Below are 20,741 nucleotides of genomic sequence, written 5' to 3' on the forward strand. Positions count from 1 at the left end.
CACAGAGGATCAAGAATGGCTCAAAGCAGCAGTTCAGTTGCTGTAGTGCTTCAGAGCATTGCAGCTCAGCCTCCATCAGTATGCATGAATGATAATTGTTAATACTCAGTGACATAGTAATAATTCTGGTAAAAATCTGCTCCGTCCACACAGTCCAACCTCAGCAGCATGGTGTGTGAGGGAGTGTGTGGGCTGGTGGTCCAGTGTTCAACGTGTCACGCTGACTGACAGGTTCTTTGGCAGACAGAGACGTGACATCTGGTTTCTACAGTGAAAGTAAATGGGGTCACGGGAAGAACAGCTTGTCAGCTGAGGTCATGTGACCAGTCTAATGTCATTCTCCAACACACACCAGAGACAGGCACACATACATGTTCCTAACACAGTCAAATATGCACACGCACATTCACAAACACACATCAAACTTACCTTGGCCATCTGGGCCTGTATGCCGCTGGTTTTCAGAGCATGAACTGCCTTCAAAGCAGCTGCAGGACTGTCAAAATCCACAAAGCCGTAACCTGGAGTGGGAAGGATACTGTTGTTTATTTAGAAAAAAACCTTTTTTGTAAATGTTATATTACTACCCTTGGAGTGACTGTTTATTTGTTTGCTATTACATTTCACAACATTTCAGTATATATATATGTATATATATATATATACATATATATATATATACACATATATATATGTATATATATATATATATATATGTATATATATATATATATATGTATATATATATATACACACACACACACACACACACACTGATATACTTTTGGAAATTTCTTTTACGAAAGTGTTAGAAGTGAGTAGTTCCCTTTATGTATGTCATTTATACCTCTAAAAACCCCTATACTCACAGCTTATACTCTAATTAAAGACATTCCAATAATTATGATGCCAGATGTGTTTTATGGAGCGCTTCATATAACCTCTGCCAATGCTTTAAAGAGGCCTGTCACATATAGGGCTATGTAAAAATGGATCAAATGCTGCTACATTTGACCCAGATTCCTAATAAGATGAGTTTAAAAAAGAGATTAAGGAAGCAATTATTAAAAATGAATTCAGTCTGGTCTACATGTGCCATTTTGTACATGCATGCAAATGATATTCAATTAACCTGGGGAAAGAAGCAAAGCTAATTAAACCTTTAGGTAAAGCACTGTAATGACCATTTTTTTTAATATCTGTATATAAATAAGTTCTTAGATTGCTTTAATTGTGTTTTTCTGTCTCTATCACTGCCGATGTTGCATATTGTTTCATCTTGGATGTTTTGTAGTGTTTTCTTTGTGAAACCCAGGAAGAGTAGTTTTTACCTCAGAAATAACTAGTGGGCAAGGCTGTTCATAAGGGGGGATAAAGGGGAGAGTTTTCTAGGGCCCAGCCAAATGGGGGGCCTATGGAGGTCTGTGAAATAATGGTCCACAGTACAGTTAATCTGTGATAACCATATCTTATATTAACCTGAATGATAGTTGGGTTTTGTTTTTTTTTGGTTTGTTTGTTTATTTTGCTATTGCAACAAAGTGTATGGGCACACTGACTAAACCATTTGGAAAGTAATGTCAGACTTCATAGCTAAGCCATGATCTGTACAAACATCATGGTGCCAGTGAATAAAGTAGGAGGAACTGTAATTACTTTAAGGGAGAAATAGCGATAAAATAGCGAAAAGAAAAAAGGCAAAATTGGGTTAAAAGAGGCAGAACTTAAGTAAAAGCTGAAAAAAGGGAAAAGGCAACAAAGGGCCAAAAATGGATGGGAAAATGGTGAAAAGTAGTTAAAAAGTGGCAAATTGGGTTAAATGTGGCAAACATGTATTAAATGTTGGTTAAACATTTGGCTAAAAGAGGCAAAAATGGGTTTAAAATGGAAAAAAATGGCAAATATTGGTCAAAGCAGTGATGAAAATAGATAAAAATGGCATGAATAAGTAATTTGAACATCAGAACCCAGAAATAGGTTGATACACTTTTCAGCTTCAAAATGTAGTAACTGTTAGCCAGGATGCTAGCACTAATGCTACTGATCCAACATACATGCATTGACATGATCAATAAATCACAGCTTGGGAGGGACTATTCACTGGGGTTTCAGGGGCCAAGCCAATTCTGTGAGCAGACCTAATGCATGCTGATGTAAATAAATAAATAAATCTTTCATGTCTGTGGGGTAAATATTTAGCTGAAACCGGTATATTAGCTAGTTTAGCTTAGCATAATCAGTGGAAACAGTAAAGAAGGAAGCTGCAAGCTTGGAACTCACAAGTGTACAAATATGAAAGCCTGCACTTTGAAGCTCTCATTCTAAGACAGTAAACCTATTAGTTCATCAGACATAAACAAAGGGTATCAATTATATTATGCATTTATTCACAGTGTACACACTAACCAATCACTTTTAGGACCTTTTCATCTTGTCAAATATGCAAATATCCAATCAGCCAGTGAATATGGCAGCAACCGATGCATGCAGGCATGCTGATATGGTCAAGATCCATATCAACCATACCATGGTCCGGATCCATGGTTGGGGTTGCAGGAGATTTTTTTTAGGATCGCCAAGTGAGTTTTTAAATTTTTTTTTCTTGAGCATTAAATGTGATATTTATGTCTGCAGTACGCATTAAATCCACATGGCAGGCTCCACCCTATAATATTCAATCTCTCCACGATAATAAAACACAAACTCTGCCAGCTACTGGATGGCAAAAGAGCTACAATCATAGTATTAAAGCTTGGCTGATAATAAAAGAAACAAGAAGAAAGCCTATGTGATGGAGGTGAAGTGGCTTCTTCCTAGCTTGTAAAACAGAAGGCACCAGGTCAGAACCAGAGTGGGTCTAGAATTAACATTGCCCAAGCTAGCAGCAGCCATTAGCTCAACCAACCAGTTGAGGACAGCACAGGAGGCAGACTGGATAAGTAATAATGCATGAAAAATGAAGTTGTTAGGTTGGAATGGCTTGTACCTTGTAAAAAGTGGGTCACCAGTGAAAAAGTTTGGGAAACACTGGCAAGATGATCTGCTGAAGTTTAAACCAAGCATTTGGGTGGGGGAGAAAGGTGACTTAAATGACTTTTAGTATAAAGAGGTTGTTGGTGCTACACAGGTTGATCTGAGTATTTTACTGTGATTTTAATGCACAAACACCTCTGGGATTAAATAGAAAAGTCCAAAGCAGAGAAAATCCAGAGAGCATTAGTCCTCTCGGGCAGCGGTTTTCACACTCTTTTTACCCAAGGCACACCTAAAATCAGGCCAAAATCTCAAGGCATACAATGTTCTTATCCATGCAAGATAGTCTCTAAAACACACATTACAGTATCTTTAGTTGATGTATTGTTTTAGTATGAAATGTGGTTGTAGAAATTCCCATGGCACACCTAAAATTGCCCCAAGGCACACCAGTGTACCTTGCCCCATCATTTGAGAACCATTGCTCTAGGGCATAATGCCTTGTTAATGGCAGAGGTCAGAGGAATGACCAGGCTGGTTGGAGCTTAAAGAAAGGCAACAATAACTCCACTCATTATGAGTGAGGACGATCATCTCTGAATGCACATTGCCTTGAAGCAGATAGGTTACAGCTGGGTGCCACTCCTGTCAGCTAAGAACGGGAAACTGAGGCTTTTATTCAAACAGGCACCGGAACTGGACAAAAAAAGATAGGAAGAACACTGTCTGGTCTGATGAGTCTAGATTTTCTTTTGAATGGTGGGGTCAGAATGTAGTGTAAACAACATGAAAGCCTGCCAGACCACAAACAACCATGACACGTTCAAAGTCACTTAAACCACCTCTCTTGCTCATCCCAGTGCTCTGTTTGTACTTCGGCAGATAGTGTTGACCATGTCTACATGCCTGAATGAATCAAGTGCTGCCATGTGATTGGCTGATTAGATATTTGCATTAATCCAAGTATGAACAGGTGTATCCATGATGTGTTGAGTGTATTTACCCCTTTGACTTCAGTGATTCTCTGGACTCTTCATCTCAAAGGTCTTAAAATGTCTAACTATCCCTTCGAGGACCAGGCTGATGTTTATGTCTGTCTGAACACAAAGACTTCACGTACCTGTTCACCATTTTTCAGAACAAATCATCATGTTTGATGTTTTCCTTTCTTCTAGTCACTCACTGGTTTCCATTCATTTCCATTTTTTTAAGAAACTCTACACCAGTCTGATGCAGTATATCATACTCTGCATTTGTTTTGTCAAACTTGTGTTTCCATTGTACAGTAAAGTACTGCAGACAAATTTGATGTCACACATTTATAGTTATGGTTTACCAAACCCAAGCAAAAGAAGTGGAAAATTCATTTTTCAAAGTTTTACTCATAAGCACATCAGCTGAAAAAGTGACTTTGATCCCCCCATAAAACTGTTTTCAAACTACATACTCAAATTGCCTATGCATTACCTTAATACCAAAAACCTCAATACACTTGTTTATCCTAAATCATAAAGCCTTAATGGGTGATTGGCTAAATATCCTTACTGACCTTTACATTTGTTGGTCGTCTTGTCCAGGATTGCCTTTGCTGACTGAATCTTGCCATACCTGTGCACAAAAACATGTGAATTACAGTCAAATGTCTCACAAAAAAGGGCACACAAGTAACAGAATCTTATTGAAATGTGTCCCAACAGTACACTCATTGTTACACTACATATTATGAAGCCTTAGTCAATGTAGTATGCATGAATTTGAATAAGATTGTAAAGAGGATGTTTTCACTGGTTTTTAGGGTGTCACAATACCCCAAACTTAAGTTTAATATGTAGAAAAATCTAATTATGTCAAAGCCAGTGCTTTAACACATTTGCAGTGTTTCAGTATGGAAACATTACCATTGTATTTTATGTATTGTTAAAAGAGTGTTTCACACTTTGATCTCCCTACTTGTTATATTTTGATGTTTGATTAATTTTGGTTGTACACCTTTCCAAAGAAGTTTTTAGAAACAGTTTTACTCCTGATTGTTAAGTGAGACAACACATGCATACATAAGAACAAGTTATGACAATATTAAAAACCTGTGTAATTAAGTTGTGTTACTAAAGTGACACCTGTGATTTCAGGGTTACAAACTGCATATTATCACTCTGCTTTTTCACTCTGTTTCCAAACATTTGAATCCAATTCAAATGCTTTGCGCTTTGTTTTATTGCTGACTTTAAGTTGAACTGCGGCACAAGCTGCTATCTGAGAGCACACACCAAACGCACTGAATGCCGAGCTTACATCTCCATTCAGACCTTGTTGCTATGAAAAGCGCTTTCATTTCTGCTTTGTGCTGGCAAACACCATTGGGAACATGAACAAAACACAAGCAAACAGGACACAAACAGCTGCTGCTGCTGCTGCTTACATGGGTGAATGCCTCTCTCCATATGCTTGTGATTCAGAGGGAAAGAGAGGAGACAAAACTCCGCTAATTATGGTATCCACCACTAACCGCTCGGCCTGATGCCCATAGTATCAAGTATCCTACATGTTCACTTGGCTGGTTCGCATGACTGTTTCATTTCTTTTTTAGAAAACAATCACTTTTACCAGCCTGCTGCACATACCACAGTTGAGCTACAGTATGACTTTTCCATGTGTCTGTTTATAGAGGTTGGAGCTTTTTATGCATGCGTGTACACTATGGTTAAACCAGTGCACACTTTAAAGTACCAGTGTTTATGTTTTTGCCTAAAAACTGAATTTTTTGCACATATTTTTTTATTTTTTTTAATTAAAACCATATAAATATCTAATATCCTTTTATAACACGAAATAATGAAAATTCTTATAAATGAAAAATAATAACACCACAATATGTTGAGTTGCTCCAGCAAATATAATGAAAGATTTGACATTAACAAATGCCCAAACAACTGTTTTGGGAAATACCCTTTCATGTTTTCTTGCCAAAGGTGAGATATGAAGACTGATACTACTTTCATATCTATAGGGTAAATACGAAGTTAACCACAGCAGCTATTAGCTGAGCACAAAGACATGAAAGAGTTGGAGATTGCTGGCACCACTCAGTTGAATGTTAACCAAGTAGGTTACCAGTTTCACCTCTAAAAAAGACAAAAGCAGATGAGGAAAATGGCATGTAGACGCTCTACATGTTTCCCAATTTCCAGTCTTTATGTTAAAGGCTATAGCGAGCAATGCCCTGGCTTCATTTAGCCTACGGGCACAAAAAACAAAAAAATTAATCCTGTCCTTGTAAAGAGAACAAATAAGGGGATATCCCAAAATGCACAAGTCAACCAAACAGTCAGCACACAGAAATGTCTTTATAGCGGTGACAAAAAGCTACAGGCTGAAACACGTTTGTTGTGTTTTGTACGCTGCCACTGCCTTGAATTAAAGACACTAAATGGACATTTCTGTGTGCTGACTGTTCAGTTTCTTTTCTATTCTGTATTTTTTATTTCATTTGGAATCACATATAATAGACATTAATACAGTGACCACTGAAATGGCTTCCAGCATGATCTTTTAAATTTTAACATCAGTTTGAATCATATCTTTAAAATTTGAAGTAATTTCAAGAAACAATTTTAAATGAAAAAAGGAAAATATACACAAAAAGAAGGAAAAAAAGTTAAAATTAACAGAAGAGTCTGAGGTGCCTCACTTATTGTATAACAGAGGAAAATGTTTTATACAATCGTCCATAATGTATATATGGTAGCGGAGGATGCAGATTTTCAGTTTTTCCCATAATTGTTGAAATAAGCTTGAAACGCATTGAACTCAATTGTTACATCGTTCCCAGCTCCAACATTTGACTTCTGAGGTAAATGGAGTACAGCAGAAGTCCCTGAATGATGACTCAGAGCCACATGTTGGGATTTCATAGAAAATCTGTAAATTGCTGATTTTATGGCACCAGTTTCGAACCAGTAAACCCTAAGAAGTCTTTTGAAAGTTATGAACGACTATTAGGGGAACAAGCTAGGCAGACAGACAGACAGGCAGGGCACCAGTTATAGAAGTAAGATTTGTTCTTCTGATGTCGCAATGGAAAGGTGATTCATTCTGTTACATAGATTTCATAATTCACGTCAGACCAGTCTTCTATAGTTGGAGCTGTTGGCTTAAGTCAGGCTGGAAAAGTTCTCAGTATTGTTGACAGGAACTCAGTTTCCTTATTTATAGATGCCAATAAGATTTCAACAAAGAGCAGTTCCAAGTTAGAAGTAAAGTTTGTCCTGAACATATTTGTTAATTCTTTGTGGATATCACACCAGAACCTGCTGACTTTAGGACAGATGGTAGTGATTGGCTTCTTGGGAACCACAGTTCCTCCAACAGCTGGAAAAGCCAGAATAATGAACTTTCCAAAAAGGTGTGATAAAATATCTAAGAGTCTTCAATATTTTTGAGATGCAAAAATATGAAATGAATTATATCATTCAGATATTCTGAAAACGTACTTAAACATAGAAGGTGTCATAGAACAAACTGATACATGGCATGAACTGCTCTTTTTTTCCACATTTTTTATCCCAAAATGCCAAATATATTCCATGTGTTTATTTACATAAACGGTACAATTTCTTTAAAGCCCATAAATGTATTTAAGTGCATACTCACTGGTGACAGAGTTTGACCAGGTCCAGGTCTGTAGTCGCGGGAGGCAGGCCACGAATATACAGGTTGGTTTTACTGAGCTGCTCCAGGCCTGTGCTGCTGCTGTTGCTGCTGCTGCTGGGACTGGACGGAGTCATGGGGTACGACTGCAGACAGGAAAGCCACTGTTAGGAAGTTTATGGAAGCTAGATAATCTAATTTAAACTCAGGTCAACAGAGATCACAAGAGAGCCTCTTCCATGTGAAATGAAACCCCAGACAAACACAGAGCGCACAGTCTGGCTTTATTATTTCATGTACATGCTACTTTAAGAGTCATTAGGGCTTTTCCTAAGATGATAAACTCTGCTCATCACTGAGCCACAAAGACGTCTGAACGGTGAAAAGTCCAAATGCTACAAGGCTTCAGTGTTTGAAGTACTGATGTTATCTACACTAGCGCAGTTTTGCTGAAGTTGTTTTATGAGTATTTGAATCATCTGTAGCTTTAAATCCATTAATTTAAATGCTAATGATAGCTTTACAGGTTAAAATCTGAAATAAATAGGAAGATAAGAAATAATAAGCGTCTGTGCTGGTAGCCTAGTGGTTATATGCCGTTAAACCCCATGCACAGAGGCTGTAGTCCTTCAAGCAGTTGACTAGGGTTCATATCTAACCTGTAGCTCTTTACAATTCATCGCCCATTTTTGCTTTCCCCAATGCTATCCATATCCACCAACCTACCTCTACAATATAAAGAAAGAGAAGCTTAAAAATAAGTCCTAAAAATAATTATAATAAGTGATGCACTCCTTTGACTCTCTCAGCCCTCTGCATATCTAGGCTGTGGTATCAGCCAGCTCCAACAGCAAACTGATACCACGAATGTATGCCAAGTATGTGGAAGAATCCAAGGTCATTTTTAAGTGTTGATTCCTTAACTTTGTGAGAAAAAACTAACACATTACAGATCTTGCAAGAAGCTGGTGAACTTGTAGGCGTTAAAGTGTGAAACAATTGACTTTGCATGCGTTCCAATCTGGCTGTTCAGGCTGAAATTAAGTCTGAAAGATATGACATGTACCTGATTAAGGACGACATATGGAAGTGGTCCAAATTTGATTAGGAAAGATTGAATTCAAAGTGACCTATGCTGTTGAAACGTCATAAAAACACATATCTGAGTCATATATCAGCAAAAGAACCAGATTCTGGTCTCTCTTCCTGTAGACTGAATGCAGCCTTTATCTTCTGATAGGTGGGTGGGGTATTTCTCTCTTTTTTCCTGAGATCATAATGGTCACTCAGCCACACGCTGACATGCCATAATATCTTTAGGTAGACATTAAGCATAAAATTGATTTATTCAGATCAGCCCATCTGAGACCAATCACAATCTGAGTCAGTATCAGTCTGATAGCCAACATCAAGATTGGTTAAGTGCATCACTGTACATCATTAAGTGCTTCAATAATGGATTACCCAGGAACACGCCTGAAATTTGCAAGCAAATAGCAAATACATCAAACAGATCTACAGTAACTGTATCCATTAATGTCAATCATCAACTATGTAATAATGGTGTCCCTGCTTCATGAAAACTTTGGGGTTTTTTTGTTGATAATGCTTGTATGTTAAAAAATGTTGTAATATTGAATGTTAATCTGCAAATAATTTGACACTAAATATTAGATCAAGAAAGCTGAGGTGATTCATCTAGTTTACAATCTTATACTTTGCAGCAGAAGTCTTTCTTGTATAATAGCTGTTGAAATAAACTATAAGAGTTCTTTCACACAAAGTCTTACCAAAGTAAAACTTTCAAGATTCAGTAACAGGCTTCAGTTGTTGTATTTAGGAATCACATGAAAGTGTGAAAAGTTTCAATCACAGGGTTAAGAAATAGGATTTAAAAATATATGCTGATAACTAGCACTCTAATGGCATCACACAACCAGATAAAGTAGCTTTTTATAATTTAAGGGATAAAATCCATATTTTACAGATTACACCACCCTAGAGAGACTAGCAAGTGGACAGTCTGTCCTTGGTCTCCTTTTCTCCTGTTTCAAAAGCTATGACAAAGTTTTGATGCCATTCAGAAACATGTCCTATCTGATTTTTTTGTTACTACTATTATTAAATCTACCAGTAATGCAATCCCTCTCAAATTACCAACATGTGCAATTAATTGTGAATAATTAATTGACAGTACTACATGTAAGGCATCTGCTGGAAATACAATTTATGGAACAAAGACAAAGGTTCACTTCTTTAACCGATGTCAGTGCCTGGATTAAGGCTGTCATAATACCTGAATGTTCTTCTTTGTATGATTCTAGTAAAAACCAAACAATATCTATTTCTTTTTGATTCCACAGAAGCAACACTCAGAGTTTGGTGGAGGCTACCACCGCCTATTACCTTACCCCCACCAGCAGCCCTCATCAGAGATGAACTTGTTATTATGGAGAATATCATCTTCTAAGGGCAGCAGATGAATCTGACATTTCTAACTGCAGTAATCCATGTGAGGTGGCGGCACATTCGATTAAAACGTCACAAGATGTTCCCTTAGGCCTGAGGAAGACATTGTTGATTTTAACATTGCCTTTTGTAAAACAAAGTTGGTCATGTACGCTTTTTTACAGTTGGTGATTTTCTTGTCCTGCATCAGTATACATTTTTTTACTAGATGTGGGAATTAGGGGTTGACTGTTGATTGGCTACTACTTATGTGACATCAAATCAATCACATTGTATTGTATACTGGCCTATACTTTGTTGAGACTGTGGACAGTGAAAATAAAGCCAGAGGGGAAGACACACTTTGCAGTGAAATCACATCAGCAGACTTTTTGATTAATTAACTTAAGTGATTATCTGCGAAATAAAATGCTGATACAGATAATCAGCCAAATGCTAAATTTCAGCCTCAATAACCAGTCTACCCCTAGTATTCACTACAGACTAGCAGTCTTCTCTCAGTTACACAATTATTACAATCCTAAAAGCACTTTCTGAAGTATTTCATTGAGCCATATAGCACATACACGGTACCACCAAGATTTCCTCCACTGAAACATAGCAAAAATGTTACTGGAATTTAGTGAAAGTAAACTGATTATTGAGGCTGGTGTTTGACATTTTGCCAATTACCTGTATCTGCATTTATTTACAATATTTAATTTATCAGTACTCAACTGCTTTGGCTCCACTCCAAGGTGTGTCTTCTTCTCTGGCTCGTTTTTTAAAATCTCTCCACAGTTTCACCAAAATGTCCAAATCTTATTGGCTAGTTGTCAAATTAGTAGCAGCCGATCAACACTGTAGCCTGGGTGCCAATGGCACATTAAGCGTATGGAATCACTTCCTGTTTTCCTGCTTCCTGTTGCTTGGTGCAGTTTGTCATGCTGACAAAGCAAGGGCTCAATTGTTTATTTTCCTTCATTTTTTGATCATTTTGCTTTGCCAAATTAAGTACATTTTGTATATCATAATAAATACATACCGGTTCAAAAAATTGGTTATCGGTCTCATGAATTACTAATACTCAGTATATGAAAACCTAATATTGGTCAGACTGCTGGAGTTTGCTTACATATTTAATGGACTTATTTCTCTCTGATGTGCCAAAACGCTGCAATTTTTTATGCTCCCTTGATATTATCAGTTTAAAATAATCAAAATTATACAATTTCAAAACACTTGGTATCAAAAAGTGTAAGAAATTCTAACAATCCTACTCTGAGTGACCAATTATGTTGCAAAAGAGCATTTTTATCCCATGACTGTATCAACTGTTTTGTTAAATATACCTATGTTTGTATGTGGGCCTTGAAATCCATGTCCTACATCCTGCCGTAGTGTTTATCAGAAAACTGTTTTCTTCATACTTGTGAGCCAAACCACCCCGCATTACTGCCCTGCAAAGCATTTCCTTCCCCTTACTCATTCATTAAAATAGCTCCCAGCCACCCCAAACGCTCTCTAGATCAGATCAAAGACAAAGCGTGGCAGAATCACACCATCTGTCCATAACCAAAGGACAATCCACTCCATCAGAGCCGGAGCCATGCATGCACACAACCATGCCAACAAGAATCACTGACATATTCATCCCCCATAATGTGATGGGTACATGCTCATAGCAGCTATTTTCCTTTTCACTTTTGATCGCTGTGGCAGGAACATCTGTTAGGCCTGTGCAAGTAGAGGCCTTACATTTTTGTAGGTATGCAATTACTGTGCAGACTTTGAGACCACCAAGGGTTCACATAAGGCCTCTGAGATTTTACGCCTACTCCATTAGAGGGCAGCTATAGGTTGGTACATTTCACAGAGGCATCATCACACCTTAGAGCTGATTAAACCTGCATTACACCTACACTGAAAACTCATCCAGGGACCCATATGTGGCTGGTTTCAGATTTCTATCCTCGATAATAACATACAGTACAATCTGATGAATAAATATTGCACTTCTATATGAAATGTGAGGGCTGTGACTCAAAACTAAACCCATGATCTTTTTCTTTGACAGATTTCGATCAAGAGAGGTTTCATTGTCAGCTGTCTCAGCCTGCTTTCCATTCTCATCTCCCACCTAAATCGAAAGGTGTGATGGAAAAGCAAAGATCCACGGCCTTCAATTACCTTTTTTGTTCACCTGAGAGGTCAAAATGAAGGATGTAGGCAGGCAGCACAGTTCACTCCAGCACACTGACACACATTACATTTAACTGAGCCCTCCTCTTTTGCATTAATCCATAAAATGGACTACAATAACCAGCATGCTTATTGACCAGAGTGGGCGAGTGGTTGGGCAAACAAGGTTATATGGACGTAATAATTAAAGTCTCGTTGATAGAGCGACAGATCGGGTCAGCAGCTGGTTTTATCTCCCCATGTAGCTTATCATAGCATCAGCTTCCCCTTAGATAAGTCGATTGAGGCTAGTGAAAGCATTTTCACGGAATTTAACTCATTTGATGGTTAAAATGATGCGATACTGATGCATATTAGCTAGAAAGGGCTTTCCAATGTCATTTGTGGCTGCTTATATCTAGCCTGGTTAGTCAGAAAAGACAAGAAGGCAGACATAATTGTATATTTAAAGAATTTGTTTGAGTTTTTCGGCCTACCTGTTTACGATTGGCTGTCTTCAGCGGGTTGCCTGTGTTTGCAAAGATCATCCTGGAGGTTACTGATATTTTATTTCCCCCTCCAAAAGATTCGCAGCGATGAGCCAGTTTAAAGAGACGGAATCCGAGCGGTGTGAGGAGCCTATAAAATCACCGGTCGTTTTAAAGCATCCGCATGCTGAACGGGCTTGTTATTAACAGTATAAAAGCCTCGGTTCTGCATAGGTATACTGACACATCTATACAGTCAGATGCTCACCAGGCGATGGACCAACCCTCCGGTCCGGTTCATTGATCTACGACGTCCTGCTGCAGACCGCTCGGCAGTCCCACCTACTACAGACCAAACCATCTCCGCCTCTGCAGGGTGGTTCACATCAAATAAACTGCGTGGCCACAGCGTGAAAACTCGCAATGGTGGTTTGGTTTCTTATCACACAAGATTTTGGAGTTGGCTAGAGCTCGTGGTTTAATTTAAAATGCGTCACAAAGTGCGTTTAGGTTTGATTTGCACGCGCACAAGCAGTTAGGCTGAACACTCGCCGCCTTTCATGTTGTTGAAATCCGCACATACCAAGCATTCTTCACCCCCACCTCCACCAACCACACACACACACACACACACACACACCCTCTTCCTCTTCCTACCCTTCCCCCCATCCAACTACATGTCAGAGAATCAGGATGCAATGAAATATAAGCAGGGGCTGGCCTGGGCTGGAGGTCACAGTCTCCCTATAAACCTAACTATAAGAGAGAGTGGGTCCACACTGAACAGAACAAAAATAATACACTTAAGATAAAACCCTCGCCCTTATATGATATATAATATTTCTGTAAATGCTGCCTCTTCCATATAGGCTCCATAGATTACTATATGTTGATCATGTGACATTAAAGATAAAACTGAAGCATTAACATGAATCCTTAAAAATCAAAAGAACCATTAATATCTTCACTTGATTGATTTACTTACATGCAGTTTGTAAAAGTGTGAACTAAGCTTTTTACATATGGTGCTGAAATAACTTACAGCACTGGATGATGGTGAAAGAGGAACTGTAGCTTTTTTAGTCGTAAAGACATCCACTGCTATCCGTGATGTATCATGATGCTTTAGAATAAGCTGGTCTCTTACTAGGTCTCTGATCTCCTGCATTTGACCTCTGAGACCTTTTAGGTTCATCAGACATGGGCTTAAATAAAGCCTCAAGTTGTTGTATCCAGACTGAAGACCTGCCCCCCTCATTACAACACATTCAAGCCCTCAATGGTGTCAATCAAGTGGTATTTAAAAGCAGTGTTATTCTCTATATCCAGCTAGTGAGCAGGTTTGCGTTGTGTAGCTCTTTATGCACAGTAATGCTGATAAAATCTGAAGCTGTGGCAACAATGTAGCACACAGAGGTTATGTATTTTGACTTTTTTCCACTCTAGAAAGTGGGTTTTGGTAACTTGAGATGCCAGATAGATGGTTTCACATGTCCATGGAATGGACAATACTTCACACCCATCTGTAACACCCCTTAGATGGTGTTTGGGAAGGAAAGAAGATAATAAAAAAGGACAGTCATTGATCCAACTTTCTGTCTGTCAAATGCATTACAGAGATATCAGGGCAGCCAAACTTATGACCTCGTTGGCAATTGTAGGAACACCTATATACACATATATACACACAAATATATATACAGACATGTAAGATTATACATATACATATCATTTATTGCACAGGGATTATTTGGAGCAGTTTTTTGTTGTGGAGCCTAACAGCTGCAGGAAAGACCTGTGATACCTCTCCTTCACACACTTCGGGTGGAGCATCCTGTCACTAATAGAGCTCCTTAGTGCAGTGAGTGTGTGTGTGTTGGAGGGGGTGGCAGTCTTTACAGTTCCTCCAAGGAATTCTGAGGTGCTCCCTGGCTAGTAGGGATATATAATCCCCCCAACAAGTTCTGGGTCTGCCCTCAGATCCTCACAGTAGGATGTGCCCAGAAGACCTCCACAGGGAGGCAATCAGGAGGCATCCTGATCAGATGCCCAAATCACCTCAACGGATTCCTTTCGGTGTAAGAGAGCATTGGCTCTACTGCGAGGTCCCTCCAAATGTCCAAGCTCCTTACCTTATCTCTAAGGCTGAGCCTTACCACCCTCCTGAGGAATCTTATTTTTACAGCTTTAACCAACTATATCATTCTTTTGGTCATTACCCAAAGCTCATGACCGTAGGTGAGGGCTGGAACATAGATCGACCAGTAAATCAAAGGCTTTGCCTTCCAGTTCAGCTCCCTCTTCACCAAAATAGTTCGGTACAGAACCTTCAACACTGCTGACGCTGCACCAATCCGCCATTCATTCTGATGGTCCTCCCCACCTGCACTCATGAACAAGACCCTGAAATACTTGAACTCCTTCACTTGGGGTGAAGACTCACTCCCCACCCAGTGGGAGCCATTTTTCAGCAGAGGAGCTTGGCCTCAGACTTGGATGTGCTTATTCTCACACCAACCGCTTTGCCCTCCACACAAACCTCCCCAGTGCCTGCTGGAGTTCCCCAGCTGAGGAAGCCAACAGAACCACATCATCTGCAAACAGCAGAAATGAAATTCTGAGGTCCTCAAACCGGATACCAAGTTTTTCTTTTAAGCAATGACAACCAAATTATAGTTTTAACCTAAATACTTGCCATTTATAGGAGCAGCAAAACACAGTTTTATCTTTTATCTATCTGTGTTGCAATAAAATTATAGCCTGTTCCAAAATGAAAGAAAAAAAATCATATTTGCAAGTCTAATTTTGACAACCTCAGTGTAGACAAAGCCACAACCAAGAATCAGTGACTCAACCTAAGGACCAGAGATCACTACCCAAATATCTGAAGATTATAACCATTCAAATTCATTTAATACTTTTTTAATGTTGGATGTTAGATTAAACAAAACTTGAGTGAACAAATAAATGGGACAAAACAAACATGCTGAAAAAGCACATCATCGTGGAACCCCTCGGAGGCAGTTGTTTATCATGTTGCTGTGCAATAGCCAGGGCTGGAGGCACCAGGTTTTTAGGTTGTCAGTCAGTCAGGGCCATTCTTCTGAATGTGCTATCTCAAGAATGCTTTGAGGGATTTTCTTCAAACTTTTGTTTGAGGGAAAATTGTGCAGAAATGGTGTACATGCCTTGCAAAATGTTATCTTTGACCAAATTGTATTGTTCTAAAAATCTTAGTTTTTAATTTTTCTCCTGCTGTACATGTTAAGGCTTTGATAGTGAGCGGGAACAGACTGCCCCAGAAAAGTATGTGAAACTCAAGGATGCTTTATTGTCATTCCACACATGTGACTATGTGAGAGGGAATGAAACTAAGTGCTGAGGTCCTGATAAAATCAACTGCAAACAGAGCTACAAAACTGTGGCAAACTTAAGCTAAAAACATGCATAACCATATCATCACATATATACCTTCATCCACACAGACACTTGCGTACGCGGGAAAACACAATCATACCCCATACACACAATTTAAAACTGTGAAATGTAAGTTAAGAACATACAAGAGACAGGCATATTCTGAATATTACCATTTAAAGTGAAACTGTGGTACAATAAAGGAGACACAAAGTATATTTTAATATTTTTACCCAATAGCATGGAAAAACACTGTTTTGACTGTGAGAGGTCTATAACAATAACATTGTCCTTGTGTGCTCTTTTACCTTTTATACACAAGGCCTACTGCCTTCACTTTTCTGCAGACTGCACATGTATAATCCATGTAAAAGCTGTCTACTTATGTTAAAGTGGACGCTGTAAAGAAAACAAAACAGAATGAGTGATGGGGGAGTTTTATGGTAGAAGGGTATCCGTCCATAAATTTTGTCTGAATGTATTTTATGTAGACTTGCATGATCAAAGAGTTAAATCTGGATGTATTGCTAGAGATTTAACTTGGAAAGTTAAATTTCAAGAAACTTATACATGTATAGACTCCACAAGTCTATGTGGCTTCATATTTGCCTGCACACAGATGTGGGTCCTGCTGGAGATTTATAAAGCAAAGCCAAATCCAAATCCCATCAGGGTGCAAGGAAGCTCTTAAAGCATCAAATTTCCCTCCCTTATTTCCTCTGCTGGTAGGATTAAGGTTTCATGCTGGTGTCGAGTTACAAGCTACTTCTGATGTTCCTCACAAAGTCCATTCATTGCTATCTCAATGATCAACCGCTGCAGCGTTTGTACGGCTGATTTCCTGTTCCAGTTTGGTGGTTTATTCATGTGAATCCCATAATATTTAATGTGCTGTAAAATATCCTTTAAGTGACGGGTGAGCTATCATTAAGGTTTTAGATGTAAATTAATTAGATTTCACAGTTTAAGGCTGTTGGTGTTAAATCTTCACCTGCTCTCTTTGAAAGGAATCAGATGCTCAATAGGTCAATTGATCCGCTGCCCTTATCTCATTTATCCTCCTATCTATTGTTTGTCGAGGTAATTTATCAGAAAGCTTCAGTTTCTATGTTTGGAGCAACAGGATGAATAGATTTCAGATCTGACCAATGGAAAGCTGTTGACCAATCACACAGAGTTTAACTCAATGGGATGACCCTGTCAGCAATAACAATTCAGAGACCATTTAACCGTGTCCACTCTGTATGAGGAATAACTGTGGTTTACTTCTTTATTGTGTTGACTCTCATCAAGTTATTGCTTACGTCCACTCATTATTGTTTGCCATTGTGACATGAATTGATTTTATATGTTGGTAGAAAATTTCTGACAAATGAGATACAAATACAGAAGTCAATGACTTCTGACCTTTTGGGAACAACAGGGATTTTTTTCTCTTTATTTTGGTGAATGATGACAGAATTGAAGTATTTAGAGGGGAGAAAGAGTAAGCATGAAAAAAAAAGAAAAAAAGTAAGTGAAAATAATTAATTTTATCACTAAATATTATCACTGAAGACCAGTATTACATGACTGAAAATTCCTGGAATACATGAAACGAAGCATGTGCAGTTAAGGTTTGTGTTAATGTAACAGACTACTTCTGATATCAGAGACATCATTAATAATGTATAATATATGACTAATGTAGCCCCACTCAGTCTGAAAAGGCTGTTAAGCCCATTATAAGGATGCACATCCTGGTTTGGACTGCTGGGTGTCTTGATTTGTGTCGAGGTAGTGAGAGGTCCTGTGGGTGTGGGGAGGGAGGGACTGAGGAATGTGGATAACTGTGTCCTCCTCATCCACTGAAGAATTAGGGAATTTCTAAATTCCTGTTGAAGTCTCCAGCGTGCAGGCTGACCGGGGCAGTGCTCCCTCTGGTATCTGCTGGGTGAGACTGTAACAACATGTTCTTCTGGATCTGCAGCAGGAACACACAAAACCAAACAGAGGAGTTTTCTCACAAACCCAGTGATGGTGTGGTTTGGCTCAGAGTTTGTGGCTCCTTGGGGAATAATGAAATGCTTGCAAGCTGAAATATGAGAACTACACACATTACAGCCACTTTCATTCATTCATGTTAGTCTGCAAAATGAAACTGTCAGTATGATTGTAAGATAGCCTTTTATTTGCTCTGAATTTAATTACAACACACAACCAATCAACATACAGTTCTTTATTAAGATACCCCAGGATGAGGGCTGTCAAACCATGTACATTTTACATTTAAATTAATATTGGAAATTTCGGTAGTTATTGTTAGTTAGTGCTTAGTCTCCCCAGTTTTAAATTCCACTTTTTGAATTTATTGCACTTTCGGTTCATTTGGGATGTCTTTTACTGTCTTAAGCTTAGGGCAATTGATCTCCTGTAAGGACACAGACCTGCTTTTATTTTGAAAGAATGTAATGAGCCCTGTGTAGATTGATGACCGACATGAACTTAACCTCAAAAAAGAACTTGTTATGGACCGGAAAAGAAATGAGGGAATGTTAAAAAGGTAATTGTTTGATAACACAAGGTGCAGATGACTTTTGACTTGTCCACTGAGCTGTCTTAGAGTTTTTCAAGTGAAATGAGACATTAAGGAGCAGGGGTTGACTTATTTTACATCACTATGCTGTGTTGCGACCAATGTCTACCTAAAAGTACAATAAAGTATGCGATTTAAAAAGAATATATGCACCAATTATGAGCATTAATTAATCACGATTAATGCAGGCTACTCTTACAGCCCTACTGAAGATCCATTATAAATATACTTGTTTTCCCCGTACAGCTTAATAAACAGACATTGTGCTATAATTAAATCAAGAAGCATATCATATAGTTACAAATATGTTTAAGTACTTTGTATAATAAAGACTTAGATCTGTCCAATATAAATTAAGCAGCTACAGTTTTTTATGTGGCATCCTGATACTACAGTGGGAAAAAAACATTTTTATTCTCATTAATCTACACTGGGTACCCAATGATGGAAAAGTGAAAACAGAATTTTTGAAAATTTGGCAATTTATGAAAAATTAAAAAACTAAAATATCACATAAACATAAATATTCAGACCCTTTAAACACTTTAAATTTTGCTCTCAAGTCTTTTTGAATATGATGCAACAATCTTTACACACCTGGATTGGGGGATTTTCTGCCATTCTTCTTAACAAATCCTGTCAAGCTCAGTGGACAGCCATTTTAGGTCTCTCCAGAGATGTTTGATAGGGTTCAAGTCAGGGTTCTGGCTGGGTCACTCTAGGACAGTCAGAGTTGTCCCTCCTGTATTGCCTCAGCTATGCGCTTATGGTCATTGTCACAGTGGAGGGTGAACTTCAGGCCCAGTCGGAGGTCTTGAGAGCTGCTGAACAGGTTTTCACTGAGGATATCTCTGCTACATTCAGCTTTCCCTCAACCCTGACCAGTCTCCCAGTCCCTGCTGCTGAAAAACACCCCCACAGCTTGATGCTGCCAACACCATGCTTCACTGTTTGGATTGAGATTGGGCTTGTGATGAACAGTGCCTGATTTCCTCCAGACATAACATTTAGAATTGAGAGCATACAGTTCAATGTTGTTTTCATCGACCAGAGAATCTTGTATCTCACTGTCTGAGAGTCCTACAGGTCATTTATTGCAAACTTCAAGTGGGTATTCATGTGTTTTGCGCTGAGGAGAAGCTTCTGTCTAGCTACTCTGCCTTAAATCCTAGACTGGTGTAGTGCTGCAGTAATGGATGTCCTACTGGAACTTTGTCCCATCCCCACACAGGATCTCTGGAGCTTAGTCAGAATGACCATAGGAAACAGCACAGTATTCTGTTTATTGACAGGGTACTCATTACTAAACTCCCTCGGCCTATAAAGATCTCAACCCATGAAATCACCAAGGTTGAATGGGGTAAGACTGTTTTTAGAGTTGCCGCACCCAATTTGTGAAATAACTTCAAAATGATCGCTGCCCACTTTGTATCCTACAACCTTTTAAAATAATTTGTGTCTGAAATGCCTAAAGAAAGTGGTTTCAACTGCTTTAAAATGTGATGTCCACATAAAGCATGGGATAACATGAATGGGTACATGTCTTTGAATGTACGTGTAATTGTTTATTCTGTATTTTTGTGTTCTTTTGTTTATTGTACTGCTGCAGGTCACCCCTGGAAAAGAGACTTTGGTCTTATTGGGTTCTCTCTGATAAAATAAGGGTTAGATAAGAATTAATGAAACATTGCTAGGTAGAGTGAAGATTATGATCAGCATTCAGTTCTATTTACAAATGCTTAGAAAGGGCCAATGTGAGACAAACAATTTAGGAAGTCTTTCTAGTGTTTGAAGTAGCCTCTTGAGCTCAATAAATGAAATTTGATTTAAATATTGTATTAGAGGCTTTTCCAATGCAAAGAAAAAACCTTGATATTCATTGGACTAGTAGTAGAGACCGTGGTAGTTTGTCGTGGGTTATTGTGATAAAGGTAGTCCAGGGGAGGCAGTATTGTTGTGAATTTTAGCGCCTCCTCGTGTCCTGTTGACGCTGTTACCACCAAGGCTACAAC

General features: G+C 38.6%; 1 protein-coding gene across 1 annotated transcript in view; it reads right to left on the bottom strand.

Annotated features, from left to right (window-relative positions):
* rbms1a (RNA binding motif, single stranded interacting protein 1a) overlaps positions 1–13,136 on the bottom strand; it is a 31,635-nt gene extending 18,499 nt beyond the window's left edge. Inside the window, exons 1-4 of the mRNA XM_041789624.1 lie at positions 12,747–13,136; positions 7,624–7,766; positions 4,523–4,581; positions 430–521 (exon numbers count right to left, since the gene is read on the bottom strand). Coding sequence (XP_041645558.1) covers positions 430–521; positions 4,523–4,581; positions 7,624–7,766; positions 12,747–12,797 — 345 coding nt within the window. The 5' untranslated portion in view covers positions 12,798–13,136. The remainder of the gene's footprint in view (positions 1–429; positions 522–4,522; positions 4,582–7,623; positions 7,767–12,746) is intronic.
* Positions 13,137–20,741: the final 7,605 nt, after the last annotated feature.

The sequence above is a fragment of the Cheilinus undulatus genome, linkage group 1 (assembly GCF_018320785.1).
Source record: "Cheilinus undulatus linkage group 1, ASM1832078v1, whole genome shotgun sequence".
Classification (NCBI taxonomy): Eukaryota; Metazoa; Chordata; class Actinopteri; order Labriformes; family Labridae; genus Cheilinus; species Cheilinus undulatus.